Genomic DNA, 19,917 nt, shown 5'->3' with positions numbered 1-19,917 from the left:
TACTTATGATTACTTGTTCAGAATATGTTTTCCTGCTACATGGTAAAGGATCAAATCTATCCATTCACTATTCTGCCCCCTGGTACCTGTAACATCATGTATCTATTGATTAACCTCTCAACCATAGGTCAAAAACATAGAACTTCATTCTGAAGTCTTAAGAAAACAAATACATCTCTTGGCTTCCAGTTTCCTTAACTGTAAATTAGCAATATTATCACTTATTTTCCCTACCTCACTGTTACTAATATTCAAATGACCTGAAGTATAGGAAGGTTTGCACTGAAAGTCTCATATCCTGAGCAAACTATAAGCTTTGGTCATTCTATGTACAAAATAATTTTTTTTAATTTCAACTTTGTTAAACAAATATTTTATTATCATTTAAAAATATTTAGAGTATTTCTGAGCCTTTAGAAAGCCCTTAATTGTGTTCATTTATAGAATCATCACAATAATGACACTCATTGCTTCAGGTAGCTTTAGAAAAGTAGGCTGCATAGCCTAACCAAAATATTTTATTTTTACTTTATTGACAAAACCTACACTTCAGTTTTTATTGTGCTCTTCTAAACAGGAAGCATTAGACTTGAGAAAGATTTTTCTTCCATTTGATAAAGCGAGGCTTGCCATACACACACTGTATCAGCTAATGGATCGCTGGTAACACCAGCCTAATCAAAGTGGTAAAAAAAAACACCTGAGAGAAATTACTTAAATTCCCTATTGACACAAACTTCAGTCAACTGAAGTGCATTTCTAAGTCAATATTTTTGCACTTTCACAACTGTTTATCTAATAAAGAGCTATTATTTCATTGATAAAAAGAGCAATCTGGAGGATTTTTATTATGTAATTAACCATTAACTGTATTAAAAGCACTAGTGGAAAGCAATTGGTCATTTCAGAGGGTTGGGGGCTTTATATTAGTTTTTAAGATAATATGCTTGCATCATTTCACCAAACTAATGGAGTTACAATTTACCTCTGGTCCAGATTTACCACACAACACACTGTCCTGTGCCCTTAGTTCTGTGGCACCTCTTTTTAATGATTAGTTAACTTGAGGATAATGAAGGTCTTATCATGTGCCTAATTAGCCATGCAGTCCCTAATGGTAGTTTAACTCATTTAGATAAAGTCAGTTTGCTGATCTGTTCTTAGGTTGGGGTGAGGAGGGGGAGGGAAGTCTAGGGAGAAAGCGTGTTGTATATGTGGTGTGCCCTTTCTCCCTCGCTCCCACCTCCGCCACCCACTACCCCACCCCCAGTGCAGAAGAGGTCAGCAAGCTTACACATACACATGCACACGCACACACACGGTAAAACAATCATGGCATAGCATTTGGGCTTCTTGAGAACTTCCAAAGATTTTGTCTAAATAGGTATATTCCAAATACCAATTCTTTTTTTCTAATTGAAGTAGAGTCCATTTACAATATTGTGTTAATTTCTGGTGTACAGCATAGTGATTCAGTTTGTGTGTGTGTGTGTGTGTGTGTGTGTGTGTGTGTGTATTCCTTTTCAATTTATTTTTCATTATAAGCTATTACAAGGTATTGAATATAGTTTCCTGTGTTACACAGTGGGACCCTGTGGTTGTTTATCTATTTTATATATAGTAGTTAGTATCTGCAAACTCCAAACTCCCAGTTTATCCCTTCACCCTCCTCTTCCCTCCCTGGTAACCACAAATTTGTTTTCTATGTCTGCGAATCTGTTTCTGTTTTGTAAATAAGTTCATTTGTCTCGGTTTTTTTTTGTTTGTTTGTTTGTTTTTAGATGCCACACATAAGTGATTTCATATGGTATTTTTCTTTCACTTTCTGGCTTACTTCACTTAGTATAGTAATCTCCAGGTCCATCCATGTTGCTGCAAATGGCCTTATTTTATTATTTTTTTATGGCTAAGTAGCAAATACCAATTCTTTCCATAGCCTCAGCTTTAGGCTTCTTGTTTATATTTAACAAATTTTTTTTTTGCATCAATAGTGGTCTTTTTAAATATTTTAAGCATCTGATATTAAGTAAGAATAACTGAAAATTGCCCCTCCTAGGTTAACTGGAGGTTGTTCAGTAGGTCCATGTAAAGGATGGTTTGTTACCCTAAACCTAACTTGGCTCTGTCTGATGTCCTCAGTCATTCAAGGGACTCCTAATAAGTAACATTAATTTCTATATTCACCAGTAAGTATGATTAACTCCTATTGTTCAGCTTTTAATATATGCTATAACAGATGTAAAATAGAAATGAAAATAATTCTTACCTCATTCTTCAGCTTGCTTCCAGAAAACCTTAAAAATCAGTACATTTTTCATTAGTTAAAAATATATATATATAAATTATACACACAGTTATAGCTATCAAAGAAATGCAGAGGCCCTACAAAAGTAGTAACTGTATACCATGATTAGTGAAATAAACATGGAGAAATTTGTTTGATCTTCAAAGGGACCCAAGCATCTTTCTCAACTTACTAAAAAGAAAGTCTATTAAGGGAAAGCGAAATAAAGGACGTTTAGGCAGGTCAGGTAAGATTTGAGACAATCAGAGAACACTTGATATTAAATATCTGTGTGTGTTCTGGCCAGTGTTTTCACTTCACAGTGAGTAGTGGCTAGTAAGCTGCTGGTACGTCCTTTGTAATATCTGAGTTCATCTTAGTATGACTCAGGTGCCTAAAATTAATTTTTTTCCAAGAGATACCTTTACTTTTAAAAAATAATTCACTCTTTTGAGAGCTAAGAGCAGTTCTGGTAAGTACACCAGAAGGCAATCTCAGATGCAGATTTAGTTATTTGGAGCTCCAGTATATTAAAAAATAATAATTGCAATTATCACTAATTTCCTTAGATGTCACCTTACTTGTCAATAACCTCCTCCTGAGAGTGACAGCAGATCAGAACAATGTATCTATACTCATTTGTGTATTTTTTTTTCTTTCACAGAGACTTAGTAGCTCAGGTCAGTAGCTTTATCTTACCAAGGTAAGCTGGTATATCAAAGTGTATGTGATTAGAGATGATTATAATAAGCTTTTCATCTCTGTAAGTACTCGCCAAGCACATAGATCTTTAAAACAGGTTATCTCTCAGAAAAAATAATTACATTTTTCTGCCTTTATTTTATTGTATCTAACTTTAAAACAGACTCAGTCTTATAAGTAAACACTAATTTAAAAGCAATATTGCTTCCCTGATTTCTCCTTTATGTCTCTCTGGGACACTTGGTTCATGATTAATTTCTCATCAATGATTGCAAACCATATAAATTGCCCAGTCACTGTAAATGATTTCAACACAAAGTTGAAATTCAGGTCTGATGGTTAAAACATTTCAATAAGCAAAATTAGTAACTCATTTTATTCAGTAGATATGATACGAATTCAAAGACATACAGAGAACTTGTCTTGAAGACAGTGGAACTCTACCTTGTCAGGCCTTTTCCAGAATACACGGAGTGATAATATGCACTGCTCTCTTTGATGCCAATCCCATAATAGTGATACCTAGAGCAAGAACAGGAACCAGCTCTGTGTTAATGTATGAATTTTTAGAAGGGGAAAAAGAGACTAAAGTATAATTGAAGTAAACCATAAGTAAGAACTGCAGTCCCCTTGATCAGTATCTTTTATTCGTGATTTTTTTCAAAGTAACATCTTAATGTGTTTAATCCCTCTTTAACGGTAACTAATCCTCCTTCCAGTCGTATTTCTGGCTCTAGGCTTGAGAAAGACAGGAGAATCGCCTACTGCCAATCCCCCTCAAACCTCTACAAAATTAGCTTTCAAAACCCAAAACAATTTGTAAAATTTAGGCACTTAAATTTGTAAATGTAGGCATTGGCTCTAAGCATATCCAGTGTTATCTATTTGCAAATTTCTAGGTTCAATTTGAATGCAGTCAACTGAATGAGAAAATGATGGGTTTCCCTGGTAGGACATTTACTGAATGGAGAAAACACTATGACACTGTGTGTGAGGAAGACACTGATGTCGTGCACAAGAATATGTATAATGCCTGCGACCCTTTAAAAGTTATTTTCCTCGTGAAGAATGAGAAGCCCAATTCACTGTCATTTTAACTTCAAATTTTTGTGCAGTAATGGGAGAAAAAATCTATGTCATGAATCCATGGTAATATGAAACATGGAATGTAACAGCATTATGAATAATTTGTTATAAATGTATCCCTGGATCCTGAGCCACAGGCAAATACAGCATCTCATGAAGTGTCCAATTGTACCTCATTCTCTTAGGCTGCAGACTCTCAATATTCTATATGCCCAAGTACAAATGCTACAAATATGATACAAAAGTTAAATAGTGGGTATTTAGTGAGGCTGGCCAAAGCCTGCTAATTTTTGCTCTCCCCGCCTCCCCCTCTCCGAACCCCCATGCAGTACTATTACCTATTTGGTTACCTACCATTTCAATTTATGTTCACCTAATATCAGGGAAGTAATGAAATAAAAGAATGAGTGGTTTCCAGTGGACTCCAGTGTAATCATATTTAAAATTTCATTTCTTAGCATCACTGCCTGAGTTTAAAGTGAACAGGACAATGAAAGATCACAGTTTCAAGGCCCCTTTGCTGACCTCAGTAATATAGAAGGGACTTGCCAGAGCAACTTGCTCCTAAATGTTTGCAAGGCTCAGGATGAGAGTCCAAATGGAGGTCCACTTATCTTATACCTGATTATTTAAAACAGATCAAACTAACAAACTGCGAAATAAAATGTGCCTGTCCTCCTATTTGGACGACTTACTTCCGTAATGAACTGGTAGGTAGGTTTGAATTTAGAATTCCTAGACTCCTGGAGTTTCACATGGAAACATGGTGGGGGAAGAGCGACCCACAAACTCCTGCTCTTATAGCCTCTGCTCCTTTGCTCACCATGAAAGGCCTGTTGTGAATACTCCAGCCTCCGCATCCAAGATCCACCCACACACATACCCCAAACAGCTGGGTCCAGGCCTCAGGCCTATGTAGCCTGAGGATGGATGGGAGGAGCCCCACGTAGGCTCAGGAGGCAGGCCTGAGCTCTTTGGATGGGGAATGGGCCCTAGGGACCTGAAATGTGGGCTAGAAGGACACATTCACTCAGGCTATGGACTCCTTGTCTCTTGGGGATGAGACCAGCTGGAGGAAGGCAGGAACAGAGCCCTCTGAAATGTGAGGCCCAGAGATGGCTTCTCTCCCTTTAGGTTTTAAGGGCATTACTGCTGTAGAGAAGTTGACTCTAAGGACCTGGGGTCATTTGAGATGGAGAGGAAAGAGTTTTTAAATATAAAAAAAAATTATATATATTGTAATAAGAAGTGTTTTCAGAAAAAGCTGTTATATTTGAGAAAGAGTAAAGGAGGGTGATCAAGGTAAAAGAAGATATTTTATGAGGGCGGCAGACTGGGAAGAAGTTTTCAGGTCCTCAGTTTTGGGTGAAGGACAATAGAACAAAAGAAGCTCGTAACAGCTCGGGTTTTACAGTATAGAAAATAGCCCTCTGGTAGATAAGGGGAAAGAACCTCTAAGGTATACTGGAACAAAAGGAGAAGTGAAGGAAACAGGAAATTTAAGCAAACTCCAAAATATGGAACTGATGTGTTTCTAACTAGAAACTAAAAGAAGAAAACTTATATAAGCCACAAAGACCAAAAGCAGCTATATTAATAGAAACTGATGAGGGAAATACCTAAAAACCATAACAAATGAGCAGATTTAGATGATATTCAGCCAAGCATATTAGAATTAGTGAACATAAAAGTCTGTAATAAGTGTAACTATTTTCCTTTTATTAGATTTTAGAACTAAGATACCAAAGGAAATCTTTGTATTAGAAGAAATAAAGCAAGAGATGCTTGAGAACGAGGAGATCTATTATAATGGAAATATACAGCACTTTCCTGTTCTTTTGCAAAGCTTGCTCTATGTCCTATATATAGATGTGTAGTTCAAATCACTTCATTTTAGCCACTTGCTGAAGCAATACATGTTAAGCATTGCTTTAGAAGTTGATAAATCTTCTTTTATTACAATTCTGATCTTCTTGTTGATCATCTATAATCCTGTTTTCAACATGTAAGTAATACTACACCATGGCAAAGTGGTTTGCCACGCAAACTGAGAAGAAACTACATGACCTTCACAGATGGTAGACAAAAGTCAGAGGAGAAGTCAAAGGGTAACCCTGAGTTCAACAAATATTAGTGGGCATACTGTGTCCTGACCACTGTGTGAGTTGTCAGTACAGTGATGAAAAAACAGACATGGATGATCATTGCTTCTGATTTCCACCCTAGTCCATGGCTTCCTGAGCCAGACACCCTGCCAGTCATGAAACCGTGACCACACTGACCAGTCCCCAAGGAAATTTTACTTCCATTTAAAAAAAAAAAAACCACCTGATGATCACTTTGTATAAAGACTGCAACATCCTTTAGGACCCAATAAATACTGACTAACATGGATTTGTAATTTTTTTCTTACTTAGAACTTTTAAGGAAAAGATTTTTTTATTACACAATTCATTTATTCATTTTTTTAATAAAACAACTGTAATATTTTGTTCCCTCCCTTCTAATCATTAGGGCAGAATATCTTTAAAAATAGAAGTAGTTAATACTTTCACTTACATTTAGAATCCAGATTTTCACCTTAAAAAAAAATCTTTTAAGTAATGTATTTTACTCATAGGTCAACTGTAAATGACACCATCAACCAGACACACACTGACACCTGAGGAAGGTAACCTGGTCAGCTATGCTCCACTCTACAAATGAGAAACAGCATGTCCTTTCCTCATTAGCAATGCCTCGTACTTAAGACATCTTGAAGTAGCTGAGCACGTTCTATCAATACAATCTCATAAGTATGTTGGCCAACAGGGAACCAGTGAAAGAGTGAACTCTCTTCCCTTTAGACAGGCATTCAGTGCTTACTCTATGCTAAATGCGGAGGATTCCAAAAGGGGTAGATGAGGGTCTATTCCCTGGAGGAGTTGACAGTCTTGTGGGGGAGAAAAGCATACAAAGGAAGAACTGCAATACCAAATTAACACGTGCTAAAGTTGACGCAGGTGCTAGTAGGCAATAATATAAATAATTACCGTTTATTGAGCAACTATTACATGTAAAGAACTTTATATATACTTCATGTCAAACTGTCACAGCAATCTGCAAGTATAGAAATGTCTTCAATTCAAAGCAGAAGTTCAAAAAGGTTATATGATTTGTTTGAAAAAAATGTGTGAAAGGTTATGAGTTTGAAGACAAAATTCAAGCCCAAAATTCCACAGAGCACTTTATTTCGATGGACCATATTATCTCCATACTCAAGATGCAAAATATTTAATTTTATACCTCAATTTTGTTTAAATTCTAATTTCTTAAATGAAAAATAGTTTGAATATGCTTGTGCTCGGCAGACACGCCTTCTTCTACTTCAGCACGAATCATTAAGCATTGATGACTAACATGAGTCATTAAGAACTACACCACTGATCCGAATGTTTCACATTTGAGATTCCTGTATAAACAAAGACTCCCTCTAGAATATAAACTCCCTACAAAAGGACATTAATAAACATTTGTTGAATAAATAACATGAAAAAGTTGAAAATAACAGTGTGTCATAAAGAATACTTCATAGACAGGAATTTGTTAATGAAGGACATGCATATAGTAATATATTAAATTTTGGTCGAGATTAAAACTTGCCTCACATGATAGAAGGGAATCTCCTAATTCCTTTAACCCTACCACAAGAACTGCATCAGAGTTTCTTGCTCTCCATGAATAACTTGTGCTTCCCGACCTTGATGCCTTTACTTTGTCAAGCTCTCCACTGGGAATGCCCTTCTTCCTGCGTGGCCTCTCTTCTTATCCATACCTCAAGGCACAGCTTCAGTGCATGAAGCTTTGCCTGGTCCCTTAGGCAAAATTCATTTCTCTGTCCTTCGAACTCCTCTCTTGGTCATTTATCCCATGCGGCTTTATACCTCGTACTATTGGTGTGTGTATACACGACTTACCTCCCCTACTGACCTATAAGATTGGGAGGAAGGGAATTGTATCTTTGCCTTCATTGGATTCCCCCTTAGAAACTACTGTAAAGAAAAAACCTCATTTATTGGATGAGTCAATGTGTTCTGGTAGAAATCTGGAAACTGATAAAACACAAATTCTCTTAAATCTAATAGTTTTCAATAATCATCTCCCAGGACTGTGCATTTCCAAACTACTGTTAAAATATTGGGGTTGACCAAAAGTCTTATACCTAATCAATGTATATAAAGGCCATGTAATCAGTATATTTAGGCAGAAAGACTGTTGCTAGAAATATAAATCCCAACACTTTGCAATGACCACTGAAGTGCTTTAGCACATTTCATACCCAGTTTCTTCTGGAACCAATAAGATAATCTTTCCCCTTTAATCTTCCTTTTAGTCTGCCTAGGACCATGTTATCATCTGAGTGATGATTTAGTGTCTTTGAGAAGAGATAATAAATGACCAGCTCTCTGTCTTCCTAACAGCTGAAGATAAACCTCATAAAACCACGGAGAGTAATTTCATGAGAAGTAAGTATACATGGATTTTTCATCTCACTTGCAACATTTTACATCATCATTTTGTTGTTATTATATTACCCTAAGATAAATCTTGCTAGGAAACATTTGCTAGAAATATTCTAGCATAACAAGAATATATAATGGTTAATGTTGAATAAAAAGTGAGTCTGCCTCACTGTGGGATAACAAGTTTTTATAATTTATATACCAATACCCAATGACTATCCTGCAGATTACTCTGAATAAAGATTCCCAAATATTTCATAGTTCTTTCTCTCTATATGATTTTTTAAGCTATTTTTATTTAAAAAGTTATACGATAAGTGCTTTAAAATCCTGGGTATGATTAGCTAATTTCTCTAAGAAAATATCTTGTGATTCTCTAACAAAATTGTGTTCCTTTATTAGCATCAACTGTCCTCAGCCTTATATCAAGTGACAGACACGATTTACATTTTAGGAATAAAGAAGAATGATTAATTAATTTTATGTCCACATTTTAAAGTGACCATGTTGTATTTTAATAGGACAAATGAAATTATTGCTCCTCTTTTTTAGTACTGAAATATTTAGCTTGTTTCTAATACTTTTCTTCATTTGCTGATCAATTTATACCTGTACCTATACGTCCTCTTTTCCATTTCGTCATTACACAGAATTCCTGAAACATATGTTCCCACTGAGCTAGTAGCCCTGATGGTAGTTTACATTACACAAATGATAACTGATAAGGAAATGATGGGATTAAGCTGTTCAGGGACTTGCAATAACTTACTATGATAAGAGCAGCTGCCATATCAGTTTTATTAACCCACTAAATCACCACTAATAAATAAGATAATAGCTTTTGTCCGTCATGTCTGAAAACCAAGATTTGACTGATCAAAGTCTACAAGAAATTAAAATGTAACTTCAAGTCAAACAGTTCACCGTATGTGTGAAATCTCATGAAATCTACTCGATAGGCTCAACTGTGTTCTCCGTTACCCCGCTGAGCCGTTGTGAGCAAGGGTGGGCCACAGGCTCTTTTACTAATCGTTGTCTCTTTAGGGTTTAGTCAGCACCAGGATACTCAGGAAAATGCCATTTAAATAAATGAATATTAATAGTGAAAGTTTTTTGACATGTACTCTATCTTACTATTCTTTGCACCTCAAAAATTCTTTAGCACCATGCTTTGTACATCCATATAAAAATGAATGGATTGATTATTATCCTTGCTATAATTCATTCACAACATAAATTAGGCAAGAATTACTTTTCATTAGAAGCGTTTTTGTATCTAGAGAATTTTGTTTCATTTTTATTATTCAAAATCTAAATTAAAAATTTTTGCACAGGAGAAAAATCAGGATATATTATTGGCATTTGTAGTAAATCAAAGAGGAGAAAGGAAAACACAAAGCAAAGTCAGTTTTTATCTTGGTTGGTATCGAGAATGTGTAGAATCTGCCATTGGGGTTGTTGGTTTTCCTGGCAGCGAGGGGATGGTAAGAGTGAAGGAAGGGATGGAGAGATGAGCTTATTATTTATTTATAGGTAAATTAATACCAAATTTATTTATATTTTTGGAATAATTCAATGGAAATTTAGTGATTGTATGTTTGGGGCAGTATAATAAAAACTACAACAATAAAAAGTTTTGCAAATTTACTAGTAAAATTGGGAGAAATTATAAATTCCTGTTTCTCCAAAATATGCTTACTTCTTCAATTATATTTTTGTGTTTCATCAGTTGTTCATATTTCTATATACATAAAAATATTTTCCATAAAATTAAAATTTTTGCAACATTAAATACTCAATAGAAATGATGATTGTGAAGATAATATACCAACACAGAGAGCATTGCAGGCAAAAATCAAAAGCAGAAAAAAATTTGTGTTTGTGCTATAAATTTGCTCTTATAAAAACATAAATATTATCTCTAAGTAAATATAAAATAACTTAAAATGCCTTATGATTGATGCTTGAGAAAATGTTAGCTCTTTAAAGAAGAATCTAATATATTAATAAATGTTTAAAAATCTTAAATAGGAAAAAAATAAAATTTATACCTCAAAAAATCAAAAGTTCAATTACACAATTCTTTGTTGATATGATGGATATCAGAAAGAAGTATTTACTAGTTTGACAAAGCACAATCTTTAGAGCCAGCTAAACCTGATTTAAATCCCAACATTGTTATTTTATAGTATCTGTGTGGCCTTGGCAAAGTCAATGATCTTTGAACTGTAGTTTCCTCATTTGTAAAACACAGTAATTCCAAGCTTGCATTGTCATTGTAAGGATAAGAGAGGGTGTGTGTGTTGTGCGTGTGTGTGCACATATGTGTGTGTAGTGCTCAATAAATAATAACTTTTAATTGCACTGCTGATTTTTGGATGCACTAAGCGATTAATTTCGTATTATTACAGACAGGGAGGTTGAAAGCACATTCATGTCTCCATTCATTCCGATATTTTATTTCATTTAATTCCCACACCAAAACTGATGGATAATGGCATGCCCAACTTATTGATGAAAAGCTGAACAATTCATCTAGCTACATATGGGAGCATGAGATTAAAGCTCAGATTTGTCCAACTTTAAACCACATGCTCTTAACCACTAGGCAAGGCTGCCTCTTGATAATAAAAAAAACTAAGGAAATTTCTTGGAAGTAAATAAAGACAGGAAAACCATCTTGCTAAGAATAATTACATCAAAACATTACCGATTGTGAAATACACAAACTCTGTATCTTGCTGTACTTTGTTTACATATGGAAAATTTCTTTCTCCCCATGATAGCAAAATACCAAAAATATAATATGCAAGTTATGCAAAGCAAATGCCATATCAGGAAGGTAGGAAAAAATTCAAACTGTTAATGCTATGCTCTTGGGCACATCTGCTCTTAGATATCAGGCAAATTGCCTGAAGTCACCACATATTGTTACAGAAACCCACTCACTGGAGCCTCACTGTGTCACAATGGACAAGTTAATGATTCATCCCTAATCCTAAAGGCTCCTTCTAGGATTAATTGACTTTCTCTGCAGCCTGCCTGCCTGTCCCCTTGTAGATCCTGTGAAGAGGATTTCTCTGCATTGCTTTGCCTCTTTTTCTACTATCTATCTACTTCAAACACTATCTAATCTTTTCTCTACCCACTCAACTCAGTAGGAATCAAATCCAGTAGAAATTAGCCAGTTAAATTGATTCTGCTTTGCAAAAAGCTGACTTGGTTAGAAGGAACAAGCCAATTTTGCCTTTTTCAACCTGGCATTTCATTTCTCAGGCCACAATACTGTTAACATGAACAGGAATCAATTAGGTAGACTTTAACTGATAATCTATTATGTAACAGACCACGGAAGAAATATTAAAATAGGTGTGACAAAGTCTTTATTCTCAAAATATGATCTTTTGAGGGGAGGAGATAATTTTGCATGAAGACAGGTACCAAAAACTGCTATGAGGGCACAAAGAAAAAGCCTACAATAAATTAGGAGGCTCAGAAAAGATTCAAAAGAAGAGGAAGTTCATGAGACATTCTTTTAAATGGACAGGATTTCAACATACCTACAGGGGAAAGGACATTTTCCATGGAGGAAGACAGCATAATAAAAGAATGATGGCTGAGAGGTAAGCAAAGTGCACCAGGGAATAAATTGGTGCGGGCATAGGCTACATGCTGAAAAGTGAGAAGTAGAGACAAGGGAAGACAATGGTGGGACTAAATCATAACGGACCTTGAATGTTAAGGTGAGAAAAGTCTGTCTTGAGTAGGTGAAAGTGTCGGAGAATAATACTCATATGACTGAATCTGATCTTTAGAAGGTCAATTTCGAAGAACTGAATTGAGTAGACTGGAAAGCCAGAGTCAAGGCCAGGTTTTGAAGTGAGAAAATGGAGAGAGACAGATTCAAGAGAATTCATAGAGTAGGATCTATGTTTTGGCAAGTGTCTAAGGCTGACCAGCCACCAGAAGAGTCACAAGTCACATGTGGGTACCGAGCACTTGAAATGTGACTAGTCTGAATTGTGATATGCTGTAGGTGTAAAATACACACCGGATCTCAAATACTTGGTAGGAAAGAAAGAATGTAAAATATCTCATTACTACTTTTAGTTTTTATTATATAGTTAAAAGATATTGTTTTGGATTTGTTGGCTTAAATATTAAAATAATTTCCCCTGTTCCATCTTACTTTTTTAATGTGGCTATTAACAATTTTTGAATTAAAGATATGGCCCCATTATGTTTCTTTGGACAAGGCTGAACTAGGTGTTAGGGCAGAATGTGACACTAGAAAAACTAGAAAATTAGTGGGAGAAGAGGGAAGAGGACTTGGTAGTGCTGTGACAGAGAAGCCAGTGGGAAAGTTTTATGTACTTATTTATTTTAAGAGGGCATTATCAGCAGGTTCAAATGCTCAACAGGTGCCAAGGAAGATGAGCAACAATAAAAATGAACCATTGAGTTTTTGCCCAGGTAAAGAAATGGACTAGGACAGAGGCATGTGATCAGTGGGAAGGGACGTGAGCAGACAGCTACTCTCAAGAAACAGCAAAGAGAAGAAAAATAACAGCGATCATGAAGAGTACAGCAGGTTTGAGATGATTTTATTTTTGTCAACATAGAAGAGATCTGGATATGTTTGTAAGGCAGAAGGAAAGGAAAAACTAAAAATACAGCAGACAGAAGAAATACTGGATGAACAGGAACCTGTAACTGGGGGTTCTACAGAGATTGCCACAGGAGGAAAGAAGAGCTGAAGCTATCGAGAGAGAATGTGTCCATTTCTGGTGTACAGCATACTGCTTCAGTCATACATGAACATACATGTATTTCATTTTCATATTCTTTTTCACCATAAGTTGCTACAAGATATTGAATACAGTTCCCGGTGCTATACAGTATGAACTTATTCATCTATTATATATATATTAGTATCTGCAAATCTTGCCACATCAGAAGTTGACAGAACATTGTAAACTGAGTATACTTCCTAAAGTAAAAAAGAAAGAGAGAATATGTTGACTGCTTATTTTATATTTCTATTGAGTCATTTGTGCATATCATTTGTCTTGAAGGGAAAAGAAGGGAATATTCAGGGATTATTATCTGGGAAAGAAAACCAGAGGAAGACTCTGGACCACGCTTCAACCTCTGGTTTTGGCCTTGCTCTTTGGAGGTGTTGTGGATTCTGTCTGATCACTTGTGGAGCCACATGCATTTCCCTATTATGTCAGTGGTACCTTCAGCAGTGGCTTTAAGATTATGCAAATGAGTCATTTAAATTACCTCATCAGAAAAAAATAATATATTGTGATTTTTCTGTGTAAATTTTGCTTTTTAAACATTATTCTAAAACCCACTTATATTTCTTTTTAGTTCTCACTGTTGGTAAAAAGTCTCCTTTATCAAGAAGAGACTACCAGAGGGGAGGGTATAGCTCAGTGGTAGAGTGTGAGCTTAGCATGTACAAGGTTCTGAGTTCAATTCCCAGTACCGCCATTAAAAAGAATTTTAAAATACATAAACCTAATTACCTCCCCACCCCCGAAAAAAAGAATACCTAGTTCAAATCACTGATAAAGACAATACTTATTTTACATTGTGTCAGTCCTCATGTGCAGAGTATCATATGTAAGATCTGATATGTGCTCATCAGCATGTCTTACTTTGAATGGCCTCTTGTTCCAAGACGCCGGGTCGTCAAGAGGGGGAATTTTTGACGAATTGTCTAAAAAGAAAGTCAATTACTTTAGTTTTTAGAAAGTGTATGACTCTATTGCAAGCCTCTCATAACCAATTAATTCTAGCAAGCAAATGTTGAACTTTGAGTAAATATTTAGTCTGGAAAAAGTAATATCATACACATATTGATAAGCAATGATACATCAGCAAAGGGAGAGAGGTACTTTTTTGATGAAATTGTTCTACTGTCCTTTTCTCAATTTCCAAATCAGATCATACAGATACCTGCTCTTGCTTGATGCTACTACCAATGCAATTGTTACTTTATTGACGTACCTTGTAGGAATATTTGGGCTTCTTTATAATAATTCTATGTGATACTGAGCCACAATTAAATATCTATCTCCAATCCTGCAAGTTTCTCTGACTTACCAGATAGCCACAGCAGTGTTTGAAATTTTTTCTTTTCTATGTTTCTTTCTCTAAGTTGGCTAAAAATTAACATCTGATTAAAGAACAAAAATCTCTTCTACTTAAAACAGGAGTTTTAACCTGCATTTTAGGAGATCCATATACGATCTCCTAAAGGCTCCATGGCAAACGTTATATACTGTGTTAATTTCTTGGGGACTGGTTCTGTAGTTTTTAGTAAGAGTCTCAAGGTGTTTCATGACTCCGCGAAGAGTCAATTTAAGTATTACTGCCATAAGGTAGACTAATAAAATATTAAAGCTAAAATGGATATTAGAAGTTGTCTTATGCAATCTCCTCATTTTATAGAACAAGCAAACTGAGTTTTGAGGAGGTTAAGTGCTTTTCAGATGTCACAACAAATTAGAGTCTAGGCTAGAACCTAAATCACTGGGTTACCATGCATTTACCACACTGTGTCCTATAAATAAATAGGTTCCCAAAATAAATAAATAAATAATTTTATTAAAAAAAAAAAAAAAACAACTGAGAAGCTAGACCATACTAATCATTATTTTCTAGACAATGAGTCCCTCTACAGGTTAGAATTTGGATTTCAGTTTGTAAGAGAGGCAATATTTGAAATCTAAGCTTCCTACAGTTTTTCTGGGATATCCGAGGTTCTTAGACAATAGGGTAGGACAAGATTCTCAAAAGACAAGGTTTTCCCAAGAGACTGATATTGTTTCCTGATTCTCCAAATGAAATCAACATGTATAAGTACAGTAAGTGTCATTACATAGATTCCCATCCTAACCATACAGGGTGGGTAAGAAGTTTTTTAAATGAGAGAAATTCAACCAGTCCCATCACAACATCTTGGAGTTTAGGGTATAAATATACACATAGTGAAACGGAGAATTAGGAGAGCAATTGATGAAACAGAATAAACACAATCACCAATTACATCAACAAGATACTTGTCATCTCCACGTAATTTTGCTTCTCAGTACAGACTATAACATACTCTTTAATGTGTCCCTCGTAGAAGGGAAATATTACTGCTCAAAAGGAGTTTCTGATTAGTTAGGGTTCTAATATTCAATACATATAGTAGTTCAAGGTAAAACAAATAGTAGGGAATATCAAGGTAAAACACATAATAGTTCCAAATACAACCCTTAAGATATTTCATTTACAAACTAGATTTCTTAATAATCTGTAAGAAAACTTTCTCAGGTGAATCTGTTTCCATACTGTGACTTCAGTTGTAAGGTGGTATAGCCAATATGTGCCACTTACCTTTCCAAAGGTGGCTGCACAGGCTGGTTCCAATTTCTCTTTCCTGCAGAAATCTAAATAGTGTGCATAAAGGATGCACCGGGGTAAGCAAACTCCTTCACATACAATGTAGTTCTCTTCAAGCCTAAGAAAAAGAGCAAAAATTTAAGTCAAACTTTTCTTTTATTTCCTCCCTTTCTCCCCTCTCATTGATTTAGTGCTCCTTTTGAATACATACTATATGAATGAGATCATGAGCAGACAAGAGTAGACTTATTTTATTCTGGATATTATTAAAAATCAGACCACAAGGATTAAAATCAGAAGAGCAAGAACTCCAATGAACACCTGCTAGCACAATTAAAATACAGTGGCTAAGCTAAAACCACTCCTGCCTGGTCCATATCCCAAAGAATAGGTCTTACTTCTATGTAAATCCTCATTGTTCATCACGGTTTGTTCTGTGATATACAAATATGAACAGTGAAATTGAAGGTGACGGGTTTTAAAAATAACATTCTCAACTCTAAAGGGCTGCCAGGCTTCAGTTTGGCAAATGCCTACAATCTCCTAGTTTCACTCAAACTAGTTCTGAACCATGAATAGTTACGGAAGCATGGTAATGCATTTATTTGCAAAATACATAAATTCACTTCACTGGAGTCTGAAATGGTAGTGATCTATTTCTATCCTTACACCTTTCTGCTGTAATCAGTTCTGTAATAATTGCCTAAAAGATCCTGTACACTTGAAATATAGATGTCTTCAAACATATATAAAGTCAGCTCTATAGTTTATACATAATTATATAAACTTTGAAGATTTAGAGGTAATTCTACTTAATTTGGATGTCTGCAATTGCAATTAAACACAATTTATGGAGATGTAGTAACATATACTTAAGTGTTATAAACATCTGAACAGCAATCAAGAAATCAGAACTTGTAGATTTTACTCCTAATTTTTCTAACATTTCAGTATGATTTTGGTTAAAATTTACTTATACCTTTTTATGTATAGTAAAATCATAATCATTACTATGTAAGAACAACACAATATAGAATATGAATTCAGATTGAAATTGAGTGGAACTCCTCAAGACTTCTGATTTAACAGGTCCAAAAGTGCATGAGATAAAAGCTTCAGGACACATCTCCTAAGCAGGTAAAGGATCCATTTTTCTATGACAGAGGGAAAAAAAGAACCAAAGCCAGGTAAAACTTGCATACATAAATGCAAACACCTAGCTGAAAACTGAAGTTACTCAAGCAGATTTTTCATTTTCATTTTCAATTCTACCTTTTAACATCCCCACCATAATCTATAATGTTAAGAGAAAATTATCATTAATATAAATAACTCACTTAGGTTTTTTAAAAAAATTATAATACTTTTTTAGGAGAGAGTGTGGAAAATTCAAACAAAAAGAACAACATTTTATAGTTTCAAGAATATGAAAATTATTAAGAAATATTCAACTATTTAAAATTATATTTTAATGACACATGTAATAATGCCTACTTTTCACCTGGCTATTTTGATGTAGGCACTGTCTTTGTCTTCAAAATACTGAATAATCCTAGACATAAGCATAATTTTATGTATGATTTTTTTCCTTTAATTCTAAGCATTTATAAAATGAAAACCCATTTGTTTCCATTCAAAACTGAATAATAAATGTGATCATTCAAAAAACCACAATATCTCTGAAATCAAAACCTTTTGCCCCAATTATCCTAATGAATATAGTTGTATCCTAAATATTTCAGATAATTGGCTCAATCACTCACTGCTCTAGTGTGTTCTTAACCAGTAAATGTGATATCAACTTCAACAGTTAAGCCATGGCTTTAGAATATTTAGTTTATATTTCAAGTATTTGAAAGAGTTAAGGACATAAACACAAAAATGTAGTATATGCAAATTGTAACTCAATGTTAAAATAAAATGCACTAGTTTTTTTAAAGACACTATTTTTTCTACTATATTCTTCTAAAGTTTATATCATAATTTGCATATAAACAGATTATGTAACTAATCAGTAAATAGATCTTTTACCTTATTTGCATGTTATTTGGAATTTGGAAGGAAATTTAAATTTCTATTTCTTCACACAATATAAGTAAGTTTAATATTATGTTTTTACTTTAGATTCCTCTTCCTTTTAGAACAATATTACAAAATGTTCTGCATACGTAGAGAGACTACTGATAAACTCTTGGTTTTAAAAGATTTTCCATAAAATCCAATTAGTGAAATATCACTATAATACATCATATATGACTGGTACTATAAAATTAGTTGAACATTTATTTAAAATAATAGCAACATCTTAACTGACTTTTCTGTCTTCTAGTTCAAACACATTTCATCTAGTTCAAACACATGGCCAATACACAATTTTTAATATGCCTTCTATGGATAAAGGTACTGTTAAGATCCTTCCTCCTTTTGTTTTTAAGAACCAAGCTTTCTAAACATAACACTACCAAATAATAAATATATAAGGACTGAACTGATTGCATATTAAGCAAATAAGTCCATAAAAACATTCCTTATTGCTTACATTTGAAGAAATTATAGTTTCAGTCAATAATGAACAAAGTGTATTGCAGATCATTTTTCATCAGTACTAGAATATGTCTCTGTACCAAATAGTCTGTGAAAACAATTTTTGAATAAATTTCTAATTGCTCTGTTAAATTTTCCCCCAAAAAGTCTGAAGGAGAAGCAAATTGAGAAAAGCATAGAATCTGAAAATACTGACTTAAAAATTCAACAGGTGCTTAAGGGTACCCCTGTGGGCCAGTCTTACCACTGCAGAGTGAGCTGAGTCTGTTTCTTTTTATCCTTCATGATCTGTGTGATGGTTTTCTTCTGAGAGAGGTGTGGGTCGGTTGCTTTGATTTTGCTGTCGTGATTGTCCGCATCCTCTTCTTCAGAGGAAAAGTTACCGTTGCTTAAATGCATTTCTGATTATAAGTTAAAAAGACGATAATCAGAATATAAAATCAATTCAGTAGCTTCTAAATGTACCCTGGCGTCAAACGGGGTGGCCTATGGCGGGTTGGGAGGAGAGCTCTGTAAAATCCCTTAGAATTTCTAGTTGACACTTTCCTAGGGGAAATACAAAGATCGGGACAGGACATTACACATATATGTACGTTTGGGTTGTGTGTATTTTTATTACTGGATGCCCTTTATAGAATATATCCGCGTCCCAATCATGTCTCGGGAGCGGGCAGAGCACTCACCTGATTTAACTCCCACCAGCAGCTCCGGGTCGTTCCCTTTCTCCCCGCTGCCCAGCGCGCCCCCGGGCTGCGCTTCAGCCGCCAGGTACACCCTTTCTTCGGGGTAAACGAGCAAACCCGTGCCCAGGAGCTGCACACAGCACTCCTCCTGGACTTCAGGGGAAACTTGTGGAGAAGCCTGCGCCTGTAGGAAGGCGTCTTCCAGCTCCGGGACCTTGGCCATCCTCCTGGCCGCCGAGCCTTGGGCACCCGCCGCTGGACCGGCTCCCTGCCGAGCCCCGATCCCGGGGCGGGGCTGGGCGGGGCGGGGCCCGGGCCCCGGGGCCTCTGGGGCGGGGGCGGAGGCCGCGGGCTCGGGATCCCCGGGCGTCGTGGGGAAGGAAGGCCGGGCACAGGTAAGCTCAGACCGCCCTGGGAGCCGGGTGGGCAGAGGCAGGACTGCTTTTCTCCACCTGTTTGCCACCCGGCCAGATGCTCAACTCGGAACTCACTTCCTCACCTGCGCCCATCGAGCCCGTGCACTGGACTCCCATTTCCCACATCTCCTCCCCCTTTTTCCTCCCCTTCTCTCATCTTGCGCTGGGACGGAGGACCCTATTCACACCCAAAGCCCCCAGAGAGAACCGAGGAAGCTCCTCTGTCATCTCCGGGGGGAAAGCAGCTGTCCCCATCCCTACTCCCGGGAGACAACGATGCATCCGCGGACAGCCTTGAC

The 19,917-nt window shown here is 35.9% G+C and overlaps 1 protein-coding gene across 3 annotated transcripts in view; it reads right to left on the bottom strand.

Moving 5' to 3' along the window:
* RFX6 (regulatory factor X6) overlaps positions 1-19,917 on the bottom strand; it is a 107,319-nt gene that overhangs the window by 28,317 nt on the left and 59,085 nt on the right. For 2 of the 3 annotated variants that reach the window (XM_032484758.1, XM_032484759.1), the window contains 5 exons: positions 18,764-18,920; positions 15,970-16,093; positions 14,241-14,302; positions 3,431-3,508; positions 2,267-2,294 (listed from right to left, as the gene is read on the bottom strand). In XM_032484758.1, the coding sequence (XP_032340649.1) occupies positions 2,267-2,294; positions 3,431-3,508; positions 14,241-14,302; positions 15,970-16,093; positions 18,764-18,918 (447 nt within the window). In that variant the 5' untranslated portion in view covers positions 18,919-18,920. Of the gene's footprint in view, positions 1-2,266; positions 2,295-3,430; positions 3,509-14,240; positions 14,303-15,969; positions 16,094-18,763; positions 18,921-19,202; positions 19,431-19,917 lie in introns of those variants that run through there. The other variant, XM_006193079.2, reaches the window with a different exon arrangement.

Source organism: Camelus ferus, chromosome 8 (genome assembly GCF_009834535.1).
Source record: "Camelus ferus isolate YT-003-E chromosome 8, BCGSAC_Cfer_1.0, whole genome shotgun sequence".
Lineage (NCBI taxonomy): Eukaryota > Metazoa > Chordata > Mammalia > Artiodactyla > Camelidae > Camelus > Camelus ferus.
This window is presented reverse-complemented; position numbering and strand designations above follow the sequence as displayed.